Raw genomic sequence first — 22,788 nt, 5'->3', positions numbered from 1 at the left:
CACTTTACCCGGCTTGACTTTGAACATCTGTAACAGAAGCTCGGGCGATAGTGGATTAACTTTTTACCAGACATTTCACCTCAGCCTGAAAACTGAACTGTTTGGGGGAGGGGGGATAATAAAGTAACCTTAAATCCTTGTGTCACTTTTCATTGTTTTACAATTTCTTTTTTTATACACAAAACCTCATAGCTCTTTTTCTTAACGGTTGTACAGTTAAATATCTTGTTACAGTTTTAGCACTTAGAACATCGTGTAGCAGCACACCTGTGGTTCACATAGAGCTAAAGTTGGTGTGACAGCGTACGCAAGATTGTCGCTATTGGTCAATAGCGACGTGCCGTCTCATTGGGTGTTTCTTTCTGTGCGCCTCTAATTAGCCAATCAGCTTTGCCGGCTGATCCAGGTGGTTGCCGTGGACCCGCCCACTCCCCCCATTGCCAAGGACCTCGCTAGAGGTTTGTTTGGCTTCTCTGCGCTCGCCGTCCGGCGCCATTAAAGACACAGACGGAACGGTACGATGCTGAAGGGATTATAATTTTTTTGGGAAATGTGTAAGGAAGAGGTCGAAGGAGGGGGACTGTTGCCAAGGCGAGCGCTGACAGTCGTTGGGCCCGCAGTGAGGATCGCGAAGGATGTGGCCAAGGGGAAGAGCTTGGAAATAAAATGGGCAGGTTTGGGATCGCGATCGGGAGTGTGTGTGTGTGAGAGTGTGTGTGTGGGAGGGGGTGGTGGCTGTAAAAAACTCGGGGTGAGGAGGGGAGGGGCGGGGCAGCCGAGGGTGGGCTGACTGGGGGGTAGTGGAAGCCCGAGTCCCGTGCACCCGACTGTAAACACGGTACGAGGTAAGGGCCCGAGGAGCGCAGTAACGGGTGGATCGTCAGTGTGACATGATGAGGCTCATGAGGTGACAGCAGCGCCGGCTCATGCGCTACAGTGTTACGGACGGCACGGGACGGGAGGGCTCGGGTCGGGTCGTGTCGTACGCACGATCGGGGAGGCGTCCGCTCAGAACGCATCACTGACACACACAGACACACACTCACATACTGCCGCCTTCAATAATAACACCGACTTACGTCCACGATCCAACCCTCACATCAGCGGTCTAAGGTAAAGTGTCAGTAATAGTAACACTCAGTGGCGATCTAGAAATAATAATAATAATAATAATAATAATCAACAGCAACGGATCAGTATAAATAATATGTATAGTTTTACATTTTGAAAACACAAGTGCCATTAGTGGTAAGAGTGTATCATCATCAGTAGTAATGAAAATAATTTACAATAATAATAATAATAATAATAATAATAATAATAAACAGCAGAGCAGTAACGGATCAGTATAAATAATATATATATAGTCTTACATTTCAAAAACACAAGTGCCATTAGTGGTAAGAGTGTATCATCATCAGTAGTAATGAAAATAATTTATAATAATAATAATAATAATAATGATGATAATAATAATCAACAGCAGTAACGGATCAGTATAAATAATATATATAGTTTTACATGTCGAAAATACAAGTGCCATTAGTGGTAAGGGTGTAGCATCATCAGTAGTAATGAAAATAATTTACAATAATAACAACAACAATAATAATAATAATAATAATAATAATAATAATACTAATAGTGTATTACTACAGCTGGTAGTGTAGTGGTTGGAGCTGCTGCCTTTGGATCCATAAGTTCAAAACCCACCTCCAGCTGTAGTACCCTAGAGCAAGGTACTTAGCCGAAATTGCTCCGGTAAAATTACCCAGCTGTATAAACAAGTAAATAGTTCTTTGTAGTTTAACACTGTAAGTTGCTTTTGAGAAAAGCGCCAACATAATTAGTAAGTGAAGGACTTGGGAGAGTAACCGGGAGATTGCGGGTTCAAGCCCTGCTCCCTCATACTGATGCTCTGTTTATGGTTTCCTTGAATAAATCCATTAAAAGTACAAAGGAATGTAAATGTGTAGCTGCCGTTCGGATCAAAGTCGCACCAAAGCAAAAAATAATAATAGTACGGGATGACATTACAAGCTATGTATTATTGAGAAAATTGATCTTGAAATACTCTATCTGACATGTATACAGTCGTACCGAGGTCACTTCTGTTACGATCACTAGGCTTATTCTTGTAGTTTATGGACGAGTTTGCATCGCAAACAAAGGAGTATCTGCTGGAAAAGAAGGAATGTTTTCTCGACCCTTGAGTCTGTAGAATTTAATCTCAGAAACTTTGGATAAGGCCAAACTGGAAACGGCCTTAAGTGCACGATTCTAGTGGCTGTTCCATTATCCTCCTACTCGTTCTTGTGTGTAAAAAAACAAAGAGCATTGTTTGCAGTGCTTTGTGTGTCTGGTTGTATGCTCAGAGATTCAAATAATAGGAGATTGATTTGATAATCAAAACAGAAGAGCCTCATTGCTTGGTCTGAATAGTCCATCTGCAGCAGGCCATTTGCATCCAGCCTCGGAGGATTTATTTAATTCACGACAGTTTGTTCAGTTGGACATTTAGTATTTGTGTTTGATTTGTCAGTTTATCACCTGTCCTGTGTCCCCCCCCCCCCATCTCTCAGGATAGGTGTCTCCGACAAAACTTCATTCTCCGATCTTCAGAAGTGTCATAATTTCAAAGGGTTCAAAAGGGCAACTGAAGTGTCAATACCTTTAACCCAGTGAAATATTTTGTACGTGCATGTCTTGCTTTGATAAAGTCTCTGATTGCACATGGCAGGATTACATTTGTGTATTTGTTAACTGGAAAGACCTAAGCTCTTTTACTAAGCGAAGCAGTAACTTCATGAGTATGTGTGTTTATTGGTATGAATATGCATGTGTTTGTTTGAACAGCGCGGTGCCTGATCTCCTGGCGAAAGGAGCCGGAGAACCCAGCTGAGTCATCCAGGATGACGGAGCTGGGACTGAAGTGGGCCTGTGAGTACTGCACCTACGAGAACTGGCCGTCGGCCATCAAGTGCACCATGTGCCGGGCGGCCAAGCCCAGCGGTGCCATAATCACCGAGGACCCTTTCAAGAGCAGATCGGGGCTAGGCCTAGGGCGCAACTGGGACCCGTCTAGCGGCCAGGGGGGAGGAGGCCTGCTTATCTGCCCGGATTCGAGTGCACGCCCACGTGTTAAACCGGAGGACGATGGCGGCAGCGGGGTGGGGGAGGCAGCCAGCAAGTGGTCCTGCCACATGTGCACCTACCTGAACTGGCCGCGCGCCATCCGTTGCACCCAGTGCCTGAGCCAGCGCCAGCGGGCCCGCAGCCCCGTTGAGGCTCTGCAGTCGCCAGGTTCTGCACAACCCTGTCTTCCGTTGCCGGTGCCCTCTGCAGACCCCTGCGAGGCGTACAATGACCGAAACAAGCCCGGCGTACACATCCACCCATGGGTGTGCACCACCTGCACCTACAAGAACTGGCCAGGGGCCCGCAGGTGCTCTGTGTGCGACCTACCCGAACCCGGCAGCACGGAAGCGGGGGGCGGAACCGAGCCTGTGAGCCCGGACTCTACTGTCAACGAGCAGGACCGTGCACGCTGTAGTGGAACCGAGAGGCACTCGTCTCCACCGTCCTCCAGGAGGGAGACCGAGGTGGCAATGGACTTCCAGAGGATTGAGCTGGCGGCCGACGCCGGTGGCAGTACGGAAGATCTCGAGGCGGACTTTAAAAGGCTCAAGCAGATCAAGAACAGGATGAGGAAGACGGACTGGCTGTTCCTCAACGCCTGCGCAGGTGAGAAATGAAAAACGCTCTTCTCCCCAACCCTAAACCACATGAACCGACGCAGCGCCGTCTGGACTTTCATTGTCTTGTATCATAAATGATTTCAAACGTGCTGCGCGTTTGCACGTTTTCCCTCGTCCCCATCAGCAGTTTCTGGCTTTTCCTTAAAGCCCTTTGGGTGCCTGTCAGTCACTTCAGAGCTCTTTCAAGAAGACAGAAGTCCTTTGGTTGTGATCAGTTTCTTTCGCCGTTTCGATGCGGGCAGCATTTTAGACAGCATTAACCACCCCCACCAATAAGACGTGCAGCACTTTGTTCTGCAACCCCCTCCCCTGGTAACTTGAGCTGACAGTGTAAAGTTGGGTACGATGGCTCAGAAGCTCCCGGAGGCGGTGCGGTGCGGTGAGCATTTCAGTAGTAAGAATCGCACACTCCCATCATGCTTTTCACTGCCTTCATTTGTTTATTTAATCAAGTCAGCTTCAGTGCTTAAATCCAACTGTTGCAGTCGCGTTCAGCGGGATGTCGATGTTTGCATGATCATAGAGGGGCACGGCACAGGGCTGGCTCCCTGTTTTACAGTGGATTTTGTTGGAAATCAGCATTAGGACAAAGAGCTTCGAGCCGTAATGTGATTATACACCGAATCCTAGGCTTTTAAACACATCTGGGGTGAGTAACATCACATTTACCATGAAATCAAAATCAACAAAAGGTTAGTAATACATAAATCCCTACGTTCATTAATGGGTTGCATTCTGTGAAAACATTGGATATAACTGTAATAAATAATTTTTTTAAAAAATCATTTTTTTCTTGAAATAATTATTAGAAAGTACGCAATCGCGACGAAACGTATTTGAGCGGTTCTGAATTTCTTTGTTTGGACAACCTGTAAATATTGTGACCTGCCAGGTCCAGCACAGGGGAGATGAAGTGCAGAGGAGTGAATTATGTAAATCATGTGGGATACATCTCAGGCCGAGAAGAAAGAAGGACGCCTGATCTGATGTGGACTGAATGCCGTCCTGGTTTGCCTTGCGAGGGATGGGAGCGAAGGGGTGTGGGCAGAGATGAGCGCGAGTGCCGCGTGCTGCCCTCCTGTAGCCCAGAGACTGCTCTCCTCCGGCAAAGGAGAAGGCCGGTAGTGGTAAAAATAACCAACAGAAGCCAGACAGAAATAAAAGGCTGCTGTTGAACCTTTGACTTGCTGTTTTTTGGAGCAAGATTCTATCTATCTATCTATCTATCTATCTATATCTGGGCAGCCCTCTGGAAGTCACTACAAAGTGCTAAGTGATCATACCTGTGGTGACCTTATCCATCCATCCATCCGTGTGTGTGTGTGTGTGTGTGTGTGTGTGTGTGTGTGTGTGTGGTGAACTTGGCCATCCTTATTTGCCTATATGTGCAGACCCCATCAGCTTTTCCCCTGTAGAAGGACATTGGATCCAGGGGGATAAAAGGACTTCAATGTGTAGTTTTCCTTGTTCTTGCTGTGATTTTACTCCTTTCTGTTCCACACAGTACTGAGCTCACGAGGTTTCCTCCTGCCTCATGAAATATTTTGTTGAGCTTCTGCTTTTGTCATAAAAAAATTCCCATCCTCTTAAATCCTTAATACAAATGGGTTTTTTTTTTCCTGCTGCTGTTCAACAGTATAAAGGGACTTTTTATTTGTTCTCATAAATGTGACGGCTATGGAATGAACTCTGCACTACAGTACAAAGCCTGCCTGCTTTGTATTTATTAGTTTGAAAGTAGAGGAATGAATACATACAGGCTTGTGCTTGTCACACTCGGTCCACTCGGACCCCTGTGTGTGCAGCTTGGTTTATTTGTTGGGATTTGGCTGTTGTGTGAACTAGTTAACAAAACGCATTAGCCGAGAATTCGCTGCGCCGTTACGCTCGGTGAAAATTGAGAGTTTGTTCAGGTTTGGATCTGTGCCAGTAACGTTTGATTTTAAGTGTTAGTGAAATTTACATTTAGCTGATGCTTTTCTCTACAGCAGCATACAATGTTAAGGTTACACTTATTTACCCATTTATACATCTGGGGAATTTTACTGGAGCAATTTAGGGTAAGCACCTTGCTCAAGGGTACTACAGCTGGAGGTGAGGCTCAAACCTGCAACCTGGGGGGACCAAAGGCAGTAGCACTAACCACTACACTACCAGCTGTCCCATCAACTCTAAGCAAAACTGCACAGTATACAATTACCACTAAATTTTTAATATTAATGGGGAAAATTGGGCAACCTTGTAAGTATTTACTTAATTATATATTTATTTTTTAAAAAAATTTATTTAATGAGTTTGTGCTGAGAGGGGTAGCTGATAGTGGCGTGGTTAGCTCTGTTGTGTTTGGAGCTACAGGTTATAGGTTCGAGTCTCATCTCGTGCTGTTGAGGAAGGTGTGTATCCTGATTTATGCTAGCAAAAATGCTACCCAGCTGCATAAATTTACAACTAATTGTCGGTAGCTTAACAACATAAGTTTTTTGAAGGAAAGTGTCAAGTGAATAAAAAATATATTAAGGGTACTTCTCTAGCAAAATGCTTTGATTTATGTACAAATTAAAGATGGTCGATCCCTCAACTAAACATTTTCTGTTTTTAAATCAAAACTTATTAACACCACCGGGACAAAAACTCCATTCCTAGCTGCATTTGTTTGTAACCCAAAGTTACTTTTACCTGTAAGTCACGTTTAGTAAAAGCATTATGGGCGTCTCTTGTTATATAACAGGTAAAGATACTCCATAAGACTTTTAATATTTTTGTCAGCTTTGAGCAATATTAAAACTGATATTAAACGATCGGAAATAAAGATTCTCTCCGCAAACTTAAATTTAAACTGCTATATATGTAATTGTTGACCGGTTCACTCCGTAAACATGCCACATTTCTCTTCTTGCTTTTGAACACAGATATTCACCGACATCAGACACGAATTGTAAACACTGTGAAAGTGAGTTGAATCAAGGTGGTCCCGCATCGATTTTCTTCCCGGGCGCTCTTCTCTGCCATTCGCTGGTTCGGAGGATAAACAAAAGTGGACTTCGCTCCACTACAAACGAAAAAGAATTGGAAAGTTTAGTTTTTTTGTATCTTCAGAAATTACATGACATTTATCTGACACTTTTCTCCAAAGCCACTTACAATGTGAAGTTTACAATTATTCACCCTTTATACAGCTGGATAATTTTACTGGAGCAATTCATATTAGATTTACGTTTATTCATTTAGCGGATGCTTTTCTCCAAAGCGGCGTACATCTCAGAAAAAATACAATTTTTGCATTATATTAGGAGAAAGAGAGACATATTTGCAGACATCTGATTCTTAAGCGAACCTGGTTTGTTTCTTTCCACTTTATGCACCGATGTTCATTGCACGAAATTCAGGAGAAACTAATCCTGATCACCAGGTCAGGGTAAGTACCTTGCTCACAGGTACTACAGTCAGAGGTGGGGATCAAATCTGTGAGCTTTGACTCTAAAGGGAGTAGCTCTAACCACTACACTACCAGCTATTCTGATCAGTTTAATAAATTAATCATTTGAAACACACTGCACCAGCGTGCTTGATTTAATAATCAGGTCAAACAAAAACGAGCATACAAAGCAATCTTCCAAGAGCAGAAGTGAAAACGAGTGATGTGCAACATTACAGACACTGTGGCTCATTTCACTTTTTGCCTCCAGCCTGACTGAACACAGCTGGTTTAAGCGATAGTACATTGCTTAGCAGGCGTTTCTGAGCAAGGCATCTTTACAGTTTTAGACACGAGTACGTATTTTCGGTTTAATGAATCCTTAACTGGGTCTGTCTGTTTTGCGAGTCATTTATGAGTGATGATGTGGCTGGGGCGCCATGTCTAAAAATCATGATGTTGGAGAGCAGTAATTCCCAGGAGAAATCTGTTCATGGTCATGCTTGTTAAAAAGCACTGCTCTGTCGCATCGCGTACCTTTGCAGCGGAGGAACAAGGCAGGATAATCAGGAATAGTGTATGGGCACAATTTCTGCGCACATTTAATGTGCAAAACGGTCAGATATTTGTATTTATGTACAAATGTTTGTAGCATAATAAAAGGTTTTATATATCTCGAAATATTAGTAGGAAAGTGATCAGGAATCGTGGATGTTCTGATAAAGTTTTATGCAGCTACTCGTGTGATGAACGTTGGTTTGTATGGTGGAAAGAAACAAACTAACTGTACTTTAGAATCACACATATACAACTATGTCTCTCTTTCTGTTAATGTAATGTAATAATTGTGTTTTCTATGAGATGTACATCGCTTTGGAGAAAAGTGTCTGCTACATGAATAAATATAAATGTAATGTAAATGTATTTCTGTTTTGGGGGAAAAAAAAAAGTTTTTTGTGTTTCAGAGTGAATGAGACAGTTGTATATTTTTCTTTTCAGTTGCCTACAAGAGCAGTAGAAGATTTGTGCATGGAATGTCTGTTCAAAGGATAGAAAGCTGTGATTGGGCAAAAGTGAATGTATTCGTCACCCTCCCACATTATTCGATCACGGCCCTGAATGTACATCCCGTTTGCACCAATCACATGACAGTATTGGCGGTTCCTAGGAAAAGGTTACTGAGGGCACAAAGAGGGCATTTTCCATATCCCTGGCTTGCCGAGAACAGCGCTCTTGCGCCCGTCTCCGTCCGTCTGCGTATCTGTGTCCTTTGGTGCTCGGGGACTGAAAGAGAATCATTGTGATGCCCCTGCACTTGTCCTTAGTTGACGGGGTGGGCAAAATGGTGTCACAGCGTAGTAGGTTCCTGCATGTTCCAGAAATAGTTTGGCAGGGGCCTTCGGAAGTGAGCAGTTCCCCTCATTGTGCCATTTTGAGTTCTTTTCACTATTTACTATGGGTAGTGACACAATAAATCACTTTTATTACATTCCCCCCGTAGGAAAACAGCCCAGTGTATTGAAACCCCAGTTTAAGACCTAATGAACCTTAAGAAACTCTGCTCAAGTAATGGCTTTACGCTTACACTACTTTTGTTTAATGTTGAATGAACAATTCCGGCTCACGGTCAAGGCAGCAGTAACTTTTTGACAAAGTTATATTATACTGGATTTTATCCCAGGAACAGTCTAAAGAAGAGTTGGGTTTTGAAAAAGGGTCATTAAAGTGGCAGAAAGGTCCCCATGGTGGGGTGTATTTGTGCTGCTCTGTGTTCTCTTTTAACCATTTTTATTATTTCTCATTGCTTTAACTTAGTCTCTTCTCCAGTGTGACTTAAGATTTTTTTGAGATTTTTCTGTTTATATGGCAGAAATGTTTACAGTATCATTTCAGGGTAAGTACCTTGCTCAAGAGTGCCACAATAGGACAGGGGTTTTGACCTCATTCATTTAATCGAAGGCACGCAGTATTGGCCGGCCCTTCGAGTTATGTAATAGAAAAGCTTAATGACATTAGAATAAGGAAATGCTGCAGCTGAACTGAGCAGAATAAGTGCTCAGTTAAGTGGGGTTTAATGTTCTTTACGAGTCTTACCAAATATTAATTTATCATGCTTTGTCCCTGATACTTTTATAAAATGCACAATCTAGTACCTTGCTCAAGGGTACTACAGTCAGGGTGGGGTTCAAACGTGGGTCCTTCAAGCCCCTGACCACTGCTCCACCACCTTCTCTACTTTTTGTTTAGAATGAAGAACGAAGGGTAGTTTGGGCCACCGGGCCCAGGAGTGCATAGAACGGGGTGGTGGGGTGCATTTATGACCTGCCTTCGAATTGTTGTTGACAAGGCTCTGCAGCTTCATGGCTCATTGATCGTCCCTGGGCTACAGGCGTGGTGCAGGGTGACCTGGCTGCCGTGGAGGCCTACAAGTCATCCGGGGGGGACATCGCCCGGCAGCTGACGGCCGACGAGGCACGCCTCCTGAACCGGCCCTCGGCCTTCGATGAGGGTTTCACTCTGGTGCACCTGGCCATCCGTTTCCAGAGGCAAGACATGCTGGGAGTCCTGCTCACAGAGGTGAGGGCAGAGGTTGGGGGGTGAAGAAAAATGAAACGGGGAGAGGGAAAAAATTCGGCGAAAACCTTCCACCTTTTACATATTCACTTTAAATGGACTACAAGAGGGAAGGACCACTTGATCAGTTTAGTCGGGGTAATGATTGATTCCAGTGGTGCTCAGGTACAAATCCCACTAAGACAACAGCCTGCCATGAGAAAAATAGAGAACCACACAAGAGTTTGATTTTTTTTTTTTTAAAGCATGAGCATTTGACCAAAGAAAAACCCTGATTGAGTTTTCTACAACTGTTGAGATTACAGGTCAGGAATAGGTTGTTTTCCAAACGCCACAGTGTGGAGATGGGCTGATGATGCTGTGGAAGCTTTGCTGCCCCTTCTGACACATTACTGCAGATATAAGCCAAACACACGTACAGGTACCTGCAAAGCAAACGCTTCCAGCTGTTAAACTCTGATAAGATTAGAACAGAAGACCATTTCAAAGCAGTTGCTTGAATCGTGATTTCTTTCGAAGACCTTATTTAATACCGCATCTAAATTAATCACAAAACTGAATTATCACAACTAACTCGGGAGTCTTTTTCATTCAGCATCTCTGTCTAATTGGGATAGAGCAACACAATTAAGATAATCGTAATGAAAAGGAAAGGAGTCATTACGCCGACTCTGGGTGGAGATTACAGTTTGCGGGAAGAATTACACTTTCTTTCAAAAGAGGTTGCTGCATAAAATGCTGGGCCATAACTCTAATGGAACTTGTGCATCAGTGCATCATAAGGCAGAACGAAAAGCCCATGCAAGCTTCTTAAGGCGACCCTGAGAGCGGCAGTAAATATGATTAATCATCCGGTCGTTATCTTATTGTCCGGTAAGCGTTGTAAAAACCGTGTCCTCGGATTGCAGGGACTCTGGAAACCCCAAGACTGCATTGCCCATGTGGCATGTTGCTGTCACCGTGTCGCACGCAGGTATCCCGGCAGGCTGCCAAGTGCATCCCAGCCATGGTGTGCCTGGAGCTGACAGAGCAGATCCGCCGCGAGGTGGCTGCCTCCCTGCACAAGCGCAAGGGCGACTTCGCCTGCTACTTCCTCACGGACCTGGTCACGTTCACGCTACCTGCAGGTAAGACCGCATCACCACTGTTTCCCCAGAGCACCTTCACCTTGGGAGTAAGTCTTTCGTTCCAACAATATCACTCGCGTGAATGGAGGCAGTAGGTGCAGTTGGAATAAGTTGCTTTACATTCGGTTTTCGAATAACTCAGCAGATGTTGCTGGACCTCCAGGGTCAGAGGTTTTTATCCGCAGCCCTGTCACGAGGTAAACGACCATGCTGGGTTACCCAGAATATTTGATCTGTCTCTCTTTGCTTGCCAGGCTTGACCACAGGCCACCGTAGGAGCTTTCTGTTTCTTGATGTGCGTTTACGTGAGGCCCCTAGAAGAGCCACCGGCATCTTCGGCCGCTCTTCACAGCAAGTAGCTTCTGTCACAGCAGCACTTCAGCTGCGCCCTTGAGAAAATTTTACCTGTGACATTGCTTTAAGTGCAGCAGTTGTTGTGTTGTATTCATCGGAAGAGTGTGAACAGATTGTCTCTCTCAGTGGTGGCCTTCAAGTAACAAAATACGTGCAACGCTTTACGTCAGTGCTGTGGAGTCGGAGTCGTGAAGTTGGAGTCGGAAGCTGTTGTTGGGTTACCGCGTTTGAGTTTGGGTAAATATGTATCAACTCCGACTAAATGTGCCGTATATGCCGCCGTATAGGTCGATCTGGCGTATAAGTCGACCCCCAAAAATTAGAGGTATAATATAGGATCGGGCCTAGATTCGCCGGATGAGTCGACCCCTAAAATAATGTGCAACTTTTGGGCCTAGGCTAGACAGCAGAAGTCGACAAATAGTCCCGTTTCATATAGAATTATAAATGTTGTTTTACTTACTGTATCCTCTTCCATGGCAAAAATAATTTTTAACAAAGTCGACAGTTTTTGAACACTTTACAGTCACAGCAGATGGGAAATATCTGTGTCAGTGTGTTGTAGAACATCAAGATGGTGAAAAAGTATGTGATGCAAAAATCAGTAGTTTTACTGGTTCCAAAAAAAATGCACCTACAAGAGCAGTGCTGTGGAGTTGGAGTCGGAGTCGAAGGTTTTGTATACCGACTCCACAGCCCTGCTTTACATCTTTCATTTACGTCTTTTACTTTATTCTGGAGAACATTAAAGGGAGTAAGTGTAAGCACTTGACGTTCCTGACATTTCTCGCCTGATCTCATTGCACTTAGGAAAGTAAAATGCACAGCATTTTAGTGCTTCATATGGGTGTTGCTTCCAAACCCGTGTCTTTTACTCTAGTGGAAGTCACCGGGGTTGTTTCCTTTGCAGACATCGAGGACTTACCACCTTCTGTTCAAGAGAAGCTGTTTGACGAGGTCCTCGATCGAGATGTGCAGAAAGGTAAACCTCTGAAATGCTATGTAGGAACAAATACAGTGGGATTTTTCAGATAAATATTATCCATAATTAACCATTTATTTGATGCTTGTGTTTAAGGTGGTTTAGAATGTTATGTTTGTAAATCAAGCTACTTAAAATGATTTATGTATACAGCTTTATTTATTTATGCAGATTATTATGCTGTATTATTGCACAGATTTATTTATACATTTATACAGCTGTGTCATATTTACTTTATCATTTCACGGTAAGTACCTTGCTCAAGGGTAGCATTTCAAATCAGGGTTTAATGATTATTAGCTGATGTCTCCAACAACTACACTACCAGCTTCACGGAGACCCATTTACACACACACACACACACACACACACACACACACACACACACACACACACACACACGTTCAGAACCGCTTGTCCGGTACGGGGAACCGGAACCTAACCCAGCAACTCAGGGTGTAAGGCTGGAGGGGGAGGGGATACACCCAGGATGGGACGCCCATCCATCGGAAGGCACCCCAAGTGGGACTTGAACCCCAGACCCACCGGAGAGCAGGACCTGGTCCAACCCACCGTGCCCCCCTGAGACCCATTTATTTTACTTTTGTTTATTTAGTGGACATTTTTCTGCAAAGTGACTTTGCACATGAAGCTATTTTGATTTACCCATTTGAAAACTTGGGTAATTTTTACTGGAACCATTTAGGCCAAGTACTTTTACATTTACTTTTATTAATTTAGCAGCCACCTTTCTCCCCAGCACTGTACAACTCAGACTGAACAAAAGTGAATTTCACTTCCAGATTTAGATGCATACACACAATTCTCGAAGTGTGATCACTATGTGTGATGTCACCATTTAAACCACCATACATTACACGGGTAGCTGCATATAGAATTAGTAGAGAATACAACATTTTTAAACTGGTTACATCAGCAATAACATTACATGACTAGCAGCATATAGAATTGACAAGGAATACAACGGTAGTTGTGACCAGTTATACAAACTGGTGTAAATATGGAGTAGATAGATGATCTGAAAAGTAGTCTTAAAAGGATATTTTCAGAGCCTTGAAAGTTCAGAAGGATTCAGCAGTTCTGAATGACAGAGGGAGGTGGAGGTTGAACCATGGTCCTTCATGTAGGAGGCAGCACCTCTAACCACTACGCCACCTGCTTCCCCTTGTGTATTTGTTTGCATTGGTCAATTACAAAAGCCATAAAGACGTGAGAACTACGGGACTGACTATAAGCTCTGAAAGGCGTTTGCTGTTCTGTATCTTCCTTCTGAGGGCTCAAGTACTTGTGCTCTGTTCATGTTGAGTTTCGCTGTTGCTCTAATTGAGAAGCACGAGGAAAACGGTTATGTTCCGTCATCAGTGGTCTAAATGCTGAATGTGTCCTGTGGCCCATTTAGCCGCACAAAAGAGGTCACAAAGGAATGTTCCGGTTTATGTAATGAAGGCGATGAATGAAAACGAGGATTTAGTCATTTGTGTCCTGTGCTCACCATGCCATCTGCCTGCAGAGCTGGAGGAGGAGTCACCTATCATCAACTGGTCCCTCGAGCTGGGAACGCGGCTGGAGAGCCGGCTATATGCGCTGTGGAACCGTACGGCGGGCGACTGCCTCCTCGACTCAGTGCTGCAGGCCACATGGGGGATCTACGACAAGGACTCGGTCCTGCGCAAGACGCTTCACGACAGCCTGCATGACTGCTCACACTGGTACGGAGGCATCTCCATGGGTTTGACGGGTTGCGGGTGTCATCTGTAAATCTCGCACAGCCACGTCTCCCTGACACACATTCGCTGGTCCCAGGTTCTACACTCGCTGGAAGGAGTGGGAGTCCTGCTATTCGCAGAGCTTTGGCCTGCACTTCTCCCTGCGGGAGGAACAGTGGCAGGAGGACTGGGCCTCGATCCTCTCGCTGGCAAGTCAGGTACACAGCCCTCCGTTGCATCCCGCTATCCATAGACTGCAGAGGCAGTGGCCTGATCATCAGATGCCTGCACTCACATCCAGATGTACAGTGTAACAGCGATATACTAAATACTGTGACAGTGAATCCATTTAAAAATCCATTTACAACTGTTTATATTATAGCGAAAATCCATTAAAATCATTTAACAGCAGGAAACGTGCAGATGGATTCTTGTAGTTGCTTTTTTTTTAATAAGACAAGTGAAATTATAGAAGAGATGGATAGAAAAGGGTATTGGTGAGTAACTGAGTGTTTTGAATTTACAGCTTTCCAAAGACGAGATACTGTAAACCTGCGTCACGGGTAACAAGAGAAACCTTTTCCGTTAAAATGTTTGTCAGAGTTGCTGGCAGTCAAAGCTGAATCTTCATTTTTATTAACCATTATTCAACTGACACTTTTCTCCCAAGCAACTTCCAGTGAATTCTATGTAGTGCTATCAGCCCACACACCTTATTCACCAAGGTGACTTATACTGCTAGATACAATACTTACAATGGGTCACTCATCCATACATCAGCGGAACACACTCTCTGTCACTCACGCACTATGGGTGAACCTGAAAAACATGTCTTTAGACTGTGGGAGGAAACCGGAGCACCCGGAGGAAATCCACACAGACATGGGAAGAACATACAAACTCTGCACAGGATGAGCAGGGATCAAATCCATGTCCTCTCACACCACCTAGGTGCTGTGAGACAGCAGCACTACTTGCTGTACTGCTGTGCTACCGTGCCACCCGCAGAGTAAGCTAATTACACTGATTTATCTATTTCTCCAGCTGGGTACTTTTTACTGTATCAGTTCAGGGCAAGTACACTGAAGTGAGAAAGGATTTGAACCCCAGTCCTTCAACAGGAGGGTGACAGCTCTAACCACCACGTTTGCCTCGCTGGCCCTTTAAGTGATTATAATTTACATTATAATTTTACATTTTGTTTGTTATTAAGTTATAACATTGGAGTAAATGAATAACGCAATATAACAGAACAATATTAAACATTGTTTTTACTTAAGTGGTGCCTGATGTCCTTTCCAAGTGTTGCCAGTCTTAGGTTAAGTCCCTAATCCATTTATTACTTACTGTAGACTGTCTTCAGAAGGACTCAAAGACTTTTGCCAAATAGTGTTAAGAACCATAGATGATTTGGTGGATTTCTGAAAGTTCAGGACCAACGTCTAAAGCAGGTTACTTCAGAATCAATCACATACAGGGTAAAATGTAGTTTTCATGGCTGTTGCGCGTAAATCTTAGCAAACACTTCCATATTTAGGAGCATATTGACTCGCATACAGTACATCTTTATTTTAGCCCTAACAGCAGCCGTGGCCCTTGCCAAGCTTGGCATTTACGGTATAATCTCATAGAAGTTTGAAATGTTTGCATGTTTCAGCGTGATTTTTTTTTTTTTTTTTTTTTTTCACCGAGATGTTACTGTGTTTCCTGTATTTGCTCTGCCTGAGTTTTTGTTCCAGAGAAGATTTAGTGGATTCAAGGAGTCCAGTGAAATCTGGGCATCCTTTCCTTTTGCTTAATTTACATTTATAAAATGCCGTTTGCCAGGGATCTGCTTATAGTCGATAAATAAAAATCTAACTATCCTGTTTCTTTTTCACAAAGGATGTTTTTAAATACTACACTGATCTCTGCAAGGTTTATGTATGTATATATATATATATATATATATATATGTATGTGTGTATGTGTATGTATATATGTATACAGTATGCATGTACACACACACACACACACGCAGTATATATGAGCTGAAATGTTCTGTCGCCCTTCTTTTCTGCACAGCCTGGGGCGAGTCTGGAGCAGACTCATATTTTTGTCCTTGCACACATTCTTCGAAGACCCATCATAGTTTACGGAGTGAAGTACTACAAGAGTTTCCGTGGCGAGACACTCGGATACACGCGTTTCCAAGGTGAGCGACTAGATATTGAAAGTGGGACGGTGTTTGGTCCGCTTCGTTTTGTAAGGACACATTTCAGTTATTTCCTTGAGTTCAGGAAGCGATGTGAAATTGCACATTTCTTTTTTTTTATGCCGATGTCTAACAGATCACATGCATGTAACTGACATTAGAAAGGAAGCCAAATCCAGATCATGGGAAAGTTTCTTAATGTAGTGATATGAAATCAGCCATTTGGCAAGTGAGGAGAAGAAAACAAATAAACTCCCAGAATAAGAAATGGGGGAAAAAATGAATCTCTGGGGGTCCAAGTACCGGTGGTTGCCCACCTCTCCCGAGGAGTCCAGTGTCTGGTTTTGTTCTACAAGTGTTTTTCACTGTTTGGTTCATGCTACTGGTTCATGTGGGTGATGCTCCAGCATTTTTGGATGGGATACACCTGACGAGTTGTGGGAAATGGACGCTGGACCTGTCCATTGCTGTGTTTCACTTTCCGAAGGCCTGGGCAGTACACTGAAGCAGGTCGTAAATCACCTCCGTTGCAGTTCAGCTGGGGTTTCTCTGATCTCCGGCTCCAGGGGAGAGTCCTGTGCTCCCCACTGTTGTTCTTGGATCGCCACTTCCCAATGAGTAGGGAGAACGGTTCCAGTAAAATTTTCATTTTCTCAAACACAAACAGTGCAATTCAAAAGTCGTTTTACTTTCTTTTCACAACACCGTTGCACAAGCCTGCAAATTTAATATGATAACTACGGTATAATTGTATTAAAATAATGTTTAGAGAGCAGGCAAGAAGCCATTAGAAATGGGCCTTCCTTGATTGCGCAAAGAAAAATGACACAACTGTGCAAACAGACTGAAATCTCTAGAGAAAACCTGGTTGACTGTTCCAAGTAACTTTTTTTTTAACATATGTTAGTAATCATAGACATGTGTGGTAAAGATGTTGTAAAAACAGTCTGGGAGCAATTTGCAGGGGGGGGAGCGAATGCAGCCCACTGGATCGTCTCCGCAGCGATCGGATGGCCTAACGCCACGCTAATGGAGAAATGATTCGCTGCACATGTTGCCCGAGCGGGACGCATGTAGCTGAGCTTCGCAGGCAGGATTAGTGAAAATAGGGCAGCGATGTGTGTTGCCAGGCACGGACCGAGCCTGGGAATAATGGGCTCGTTGTTCGCTCTTTCTGGGACGGGGTGACAAGGTGAAATATTGCCCATCCACCTAACACAATTTTGGGTAGATGGTAGGGGTGTGTTTTTTTTTTTTTAATAAAAAGAAATTAATAACACCTAGTGACTTTGAGCAAATTTGGGGATTTGTATATAGAATTTAAGAAAGGTCATCTTGCCCTGTCCACAATGTTCCCTGTCTCATGCCACACTTCATTTGTATGAAGTGTATGGTTCCGGGATAGGCGCCGCACCACCACAACCCTGCATTGCATGCTGGCCGGCCCATTTTTGAGGGGTCTCTTGGATTTAAGATTATTCAGATTATTAAGTACCTAAAATATATACTGTTATCTTGTATGCTGATACCAAAGGCTTTTCTTAGGAACTCGCACCGCATTCTCGTCACGCCAATAGATGGTACAACATAGATAGGTGGGGACCAGGGCCCCAACTGCGGCTTTGTAAACGGAAAGATATCTATATTTATCCATCCATCCAGAGTCAGGAACTGCTTGTTTTGAGCAGGGTCACGGTGAACCGGAGCCTATCTCAAAAGCACTGGGTGCGAGGGAGGGAAGTACATCCTGGACGGGATTCCAGTGCATCGCAGGATGGCCATTCATCCATTCACATACTAAGGACAATTTAGAGTCGCCAGTTCAGTTGAACTGCATGTCTCTGGACTGTGGGAAGAAACCAGAGCACCTGGGGAACCCCACACAGACACAGGAAAAACATGCAAACTCCACACCGGCCGAGCAAGGAATCAAATCCACGTTCTTTCATAAAACCGATCTATATTTATGATTTTCTTTATTTATAGTGGTGCTTGAAAGTTTGTGAGCTCTTTAGAATTTCCTCTATAAATACGACCTAAAACATAATCATATTGATTTGTAACATTGGATCACTTTCCTCAGTAAAGAAATGAACGAGTGTAATGTTCTTGTCTCATTTAGTTTAATTGGGTTCTCTTTATCGAGTTTTAGGACTTGAGGGAAAATCCGATCATGCTTTAGGTCATATTTATGCATAAATAGAGAAAATTCTAAAGGGTTCTCAAACTTTCAAGCACCACTGTATATAAACAAAAAAAAAATATCCGTACCCTCCTCCCCACCTCGAACCTCCTCTGAAGGGAGTTCTTTATTCTTCAAAGCTGGTGGTGCCAACCCTTGTGCAGGACCCCCTGTGGCTGCATGGCTCCGCCGGGTCAAATAGGTTCAGCTGACCTAAGGCTGGCGCTGATTGCCTTAGAGTTATTGCAGATGATGGATGGATTTAAGTCGAGGAGCTGGATCATCACAGGATTCACCATTTGAATTCTGTTAAAGGTTCCTTTACCCCATAACGCCCCTCTCTTTCCAAGGCGTCTACTTGCCTTTGCTGTGGGAGCAGAGCTTCTGCTGGAAGAGCCCCATTGCCCTCGGCTACACGCGGGGCCACTTCTCCGCGTTGGTGGCCATGGAGAACGACGGCTATGACGACCGCGGCGCCGGCGCCAACTTCAACACGGATGACGACGTGACCGTCACCTTCCTGCCCCTGGTGGACAGCGACAGGAAGCTGCTGCACGTGCACTTTCTGTCAGCGGTGGAGGTGCGGCATGTCACATGGTGGGAATCGCGGTGGTCCTCCAGTCAAACTGGTCAGGGCTTGTAAGGTTGAGTCTCAGCGCTCTGTCAGTGACCATGCAGATAGAACCAGGACTAGAACCTGGAAACCTCAGTGTTCTTTTCAATACTTCAACTTTGGAGAAATCGAAGGTAAGCCTTTTATTCGCTGTTCTTCACTAGCTCCCTCAGAACTGCTGAATCCCCTTGTTCATTCAGGAAAGGTCTCAAAACATGTCTTTCAGCCTCACCTCTCTCCTGATCTCCTAACAGCTCCAAAGATCTGCATCACATGCTCTGCAAGCTGATACCAAAGGCTTTTCTTAGGAACTCGCACCGCATTCTTGTCACGCCAATAGATGGTACAACACAGATAGGTGGGGACCAGGGCCCTGACTGCGGCTTTGTAAAGCAGGTCAGCATCTAGCTGAAAATAGCAGGGCTCTCATTGTGGCGCACACACAACCGTGAGGTTTGCTCGAGCTGCACGGGGTGAACGTGGTATTGAAGTGTCACACAGAAATAGCACCGGAGTTACAAAGTATTATACAGAATAATAAAATACAGTATAACACAAGCAAAGATGACACATTACGAGCACAAGGACAAAGAGCGAAAGGGCTTCGCTGTTCTGTTTTTGTCCGTTTTTTTATTTAGCATATGTGCTCATCAGAAGTAACTTTAATAACTTTATTTTTTATCAAATCTGTCCTTTCGCACAGCTGGATTTTTTTTTTACTAGATTGTAAAAGAAGAGGTGCAGGTGGTCCCCAGTTTATGACATATATGACTTTTGACAGCTCTCCCATCAAGCTTATTGTAATGATAATTAATTAAATTCTATTTTTGAATTGGGGGCCACGGTGGCGCAGCAGGTTTGACCAGGTCCCACTTTCTGGTGGGGCTGGGAGCTCGAGTCCTGCTTGGGGTGCCTTGTGGTGGACTGGCGTCCCGTCCTGGGTGTGTCCCCTCCCCCTCCAGCCTTGCGCCCGGTGTTGCTGGGTTAGGCTGTGGTTCACCACGACCCCGCTTGGGACAAGTGGTTTCACACAGTGTGTGTGTGTGTGTGTGTGTGTGTGTTTTTGAATTATAATCAAATTTTATTCAGTTATAATTACAATGTGCTCTTGTTATTATTCTGTATTAGTATTATTTTAAAGTGTGAAATTACACACACGCCCTGCCTAAAACCGCTTGTCCCAAGCAGGCTCCAGCAACACAGGGCACAAGGCTGAAGGGGGATGCGGAGGGGACACACCCAAGACGGGACTCCAGTCCGTCACAAGGCACCCCAAGCAGGACTCGAACCCCAGACCTGCCAGAAAGTGGGACCTGGCCAAACCTGCTGCACCACTGTGCCCCCCTTGTGTGACATTAGTGAAAGAATATAAAAAAGCCTCTTATACAACATAGCATTCATGTTTATATATATATAAACACACACACACACACAGTATGAACCGCTTATCCTATACGGGGTCGCGGGGAGCCGGAGCCTAAACCGGCAACACAGGGCATAAGGCTGGAGGGGGACTCAAACCCCAGACCCACCGGAGAGCAGGACCCAGTCCAACCCACTGCGCCACCCTGTTAAACACACACAGTATATACTTTTTGTTTATGTAATGATCTAGTGCATTACAAGGAGATTTGCAATTTATGATGAAGATGAATTATGGCGAGGTCATCAGAACGGAACCCTGCTATAAGTTGATGATCACCAAGCCCTAGCAGGATGCCCTACTGTTGTATCCTTAAAAAAACCGATTCATTAGGCTGATGCCTTTGTTCAAGGTGACAATGTTATTTTTATTTATAGATTAAGCTACTCGTGATATTTTATCCATTTATACAGCTGGGTCATTTTTTCTGTATCAATTCAGGTTAAGTACCTCGATTGAGGCAGGAGGTGGGATTCAAACCTGTGTCCATTGATTGCAAGGCAGCAGTTCTAACCACTACAGTTCCTCCCACCTCGAATTATTTTTCAAATGGCCAGAACTTTCCATTTGCGTAAAAATGTCAGACCGAGCAACCGAGTCCGAACTTTCTGGGCATTTCCTGTCGTCATGGGTCCAACAGCAGGTTCACTCCCCCTCCTTCCAGATGGGGAACGAGGAGCAGCAGGAGAGGCTGCTGCGGGAGTGGCTGGACTGCCGCGTGACGGAGGGCGGCGTGTTGGTGGCGCTGCAGAAGAGCTCGCGCCGGCGGAACCACCCACTGGTGGCGCAGATGGTGGACAAGTGGCTGGACGGCTACCGGCAGATTCGGCCGTGCGCCGCGCTCTCCGACGGCGAGGAAGAAGAGGAGGAGGACGACGAGTGAGAACGCGGTGCGATTGCTTCACAGCGCTACCTTTTCATCGCTTTATTTGGTCCTTTTGACGAGGGAAAGATGGCCTCCCGCTGCCCTGAAATGCCCAACAGGGGGCGCCGAGGAGCTGGAGGCCAACAAGACGAATGGGCTGGACTCCTCTGCCTCCGAGAACGCAGCTCCCGGTTCAGAAAGCATCCCACCCGGGAGGTCCCATCCTGAATGTAAACCCCCTTCAGTAAAAACGACGCATGTGGTTGGCTGAAGTTGTCCCTCCACAGGAAAAAAAAAAAAAAAAAAGAAACCAGCGCTGACAGAAAAAGAGACATTTTTATTGATTTATTACAGGCTAAAAAAGCACATTTTTCACTTTGTTTTGGAGCTTGAATTGGCTTCCATTTTTATAGGGGGAGAAAAAAACCAACACCACATCTTCAGATCAAAGACTCCTCAGTGTAAGAGGAAAAATGTTTAATATGGTTACTTTTAATGCTATTATTGCACATTTATAAAGCAACTTTATATATGAAATCTGTGTGCATAGATATATACACACATATATACATACATGTACATATACAGTATATACATACACGTCTGTACGTACACACACACACACACACACACACACACACACACACACACAAACACACACACACAGGCCTGACTAGAAAAGATTTATGTGCAAAAGATTCAGTGTCATTTAGCAACACTTCCAACAGTTTAACCCTTTGTTTTGCAAACTGGTTAAGATTTTACTATAATTATTATTTTATTTATTCTTAGTGCATCACTTTAAGCTTCAACTACATTTAATTTGTTTTGTCTTGTTGTGGCTTTTGTCAGGATTTCAACACTGAAGAATTTTTCGTTGCACAGAATATGGTGTTGATTTGAAGAAGTTTTAAGTTATTTGTGCGTGAGTTTGGTACCTCAGTGTGAAATTTCATTTTGGTGCTTCCTCTGTGTGTGTGTGTGTGTGTGTGTGTGTGTGTGTGTGTGTGTGTGTGTGTGTGTGGGGGGGATTACAAATAATGCATTGATATTAAATTATAATCACTTGTTCTCTGTCATGTCTTCAACGCTGTTCTGTGTTTGGTTTTATTTCTGGCATGTAGTGAAATTACACTTTTTTGAATAATTTTGCACTATTTAGTAAAATTCATTTGTTTTGCATTTTAATGATTCTGATCTTTGAATGACAAACGTTCAACCAAAGGAAAAATAGGAGAAGTCATATTTAAAGTGTGTTCACTGTTTTTATTTCTCTCAAAGAAAGGACTGAAAATGCGGTGATTTGTGTGTCCATTTTCCATCATACTCAGCACTTACTTATTTACTGCTTTTTATGCAGCAGAAAAGCCTGTTTCTGAATCTTAAGTTCATAAAAGTATCCGCTACACTGAGTATGGTTCAAACCGTGATTTAATGATATTAGAAAATGTGATGTAAATTTTATTCATTATTAAAAATATTACAGAACGATGGAAATCCGTGCAGCAATTGTTATGTCTGGCACAGTCAAAGTTAAATGAAAATGAAATGATTCAATGTTACCATGTTTTAAA

The 22,788-nt window shown here is 44.0% G+C and overlaps 1 protein-coding gene across 4 annotated transcripts; it reads left to right on the top strand.

Annotated features, from left to right (window-relative positions):
• Window positions 1-446: 446 nt before the first annotated feature.
• On the top strand, window positions 447-21,536 carry zranb1b (zinc finger, RAN-binding domain containing 1b). Of its 4 annotated transcripts, none has more exons than XM_018749562.2 (10): window positions 447-515; window positions 2,857-3,744; window positions 9,563-9,750; window positions 10,721-10,874; window positions 12,139-12,210; window positions 13,742-13,940; window positions 14,035-14,155; window positions 16,002-16,131; window positions 18,664-18,893; window positions 21,014-21,536. In XM_018749562.2, the coding sequence occupies exons 2-10, from the start codon at window positions 2,913-2,915 to the stop codon at window positions 21,230-21,232; spliced, it is 2,145 nt and encodes a 714-aa protein (XP_018605078.1). In that variant the 5' UTR covers window positions 447-515; window positions 2,857-2,912; the 3' UTR covers window positions 21,233-21,536. The 4 variants fall into 4 exon arrangements, 3 of the variants coding, with proteins under 3 accessions (XP_018605078.1, XP_018605077.1, XP_018605079.1); XR_001966026.1 differs by having other exon boundaries at window positions 454-674; window positions 18,664-19,322; window positions 21,014-21,077; XM_018749561.2 differs by having other exon boundaries at window positions 454-674.
• Window positions 21,537-22,788: the final 1,252 nt, after the last annotated feature.

The sequence above is a fragment of the Scleropages formosus genome, chromosome 4 (genome assembly GCF_900964775.1).
Source record: "Scleropages formosus chromosome 4, fSclFor1.1, whole genome shotgun sequence".
NCBI lineage: Eukaryota > Metazoa > Chordata > Actinopteri > Osteoglossiformes > Osteoglossidae > Scleropages > Scleropages formosus.
The sequence above is the reverse complement of the archived record's forward strand: the minus strand, read 5'-3'. Positions and strand labels throughout refer to the sequence as shown.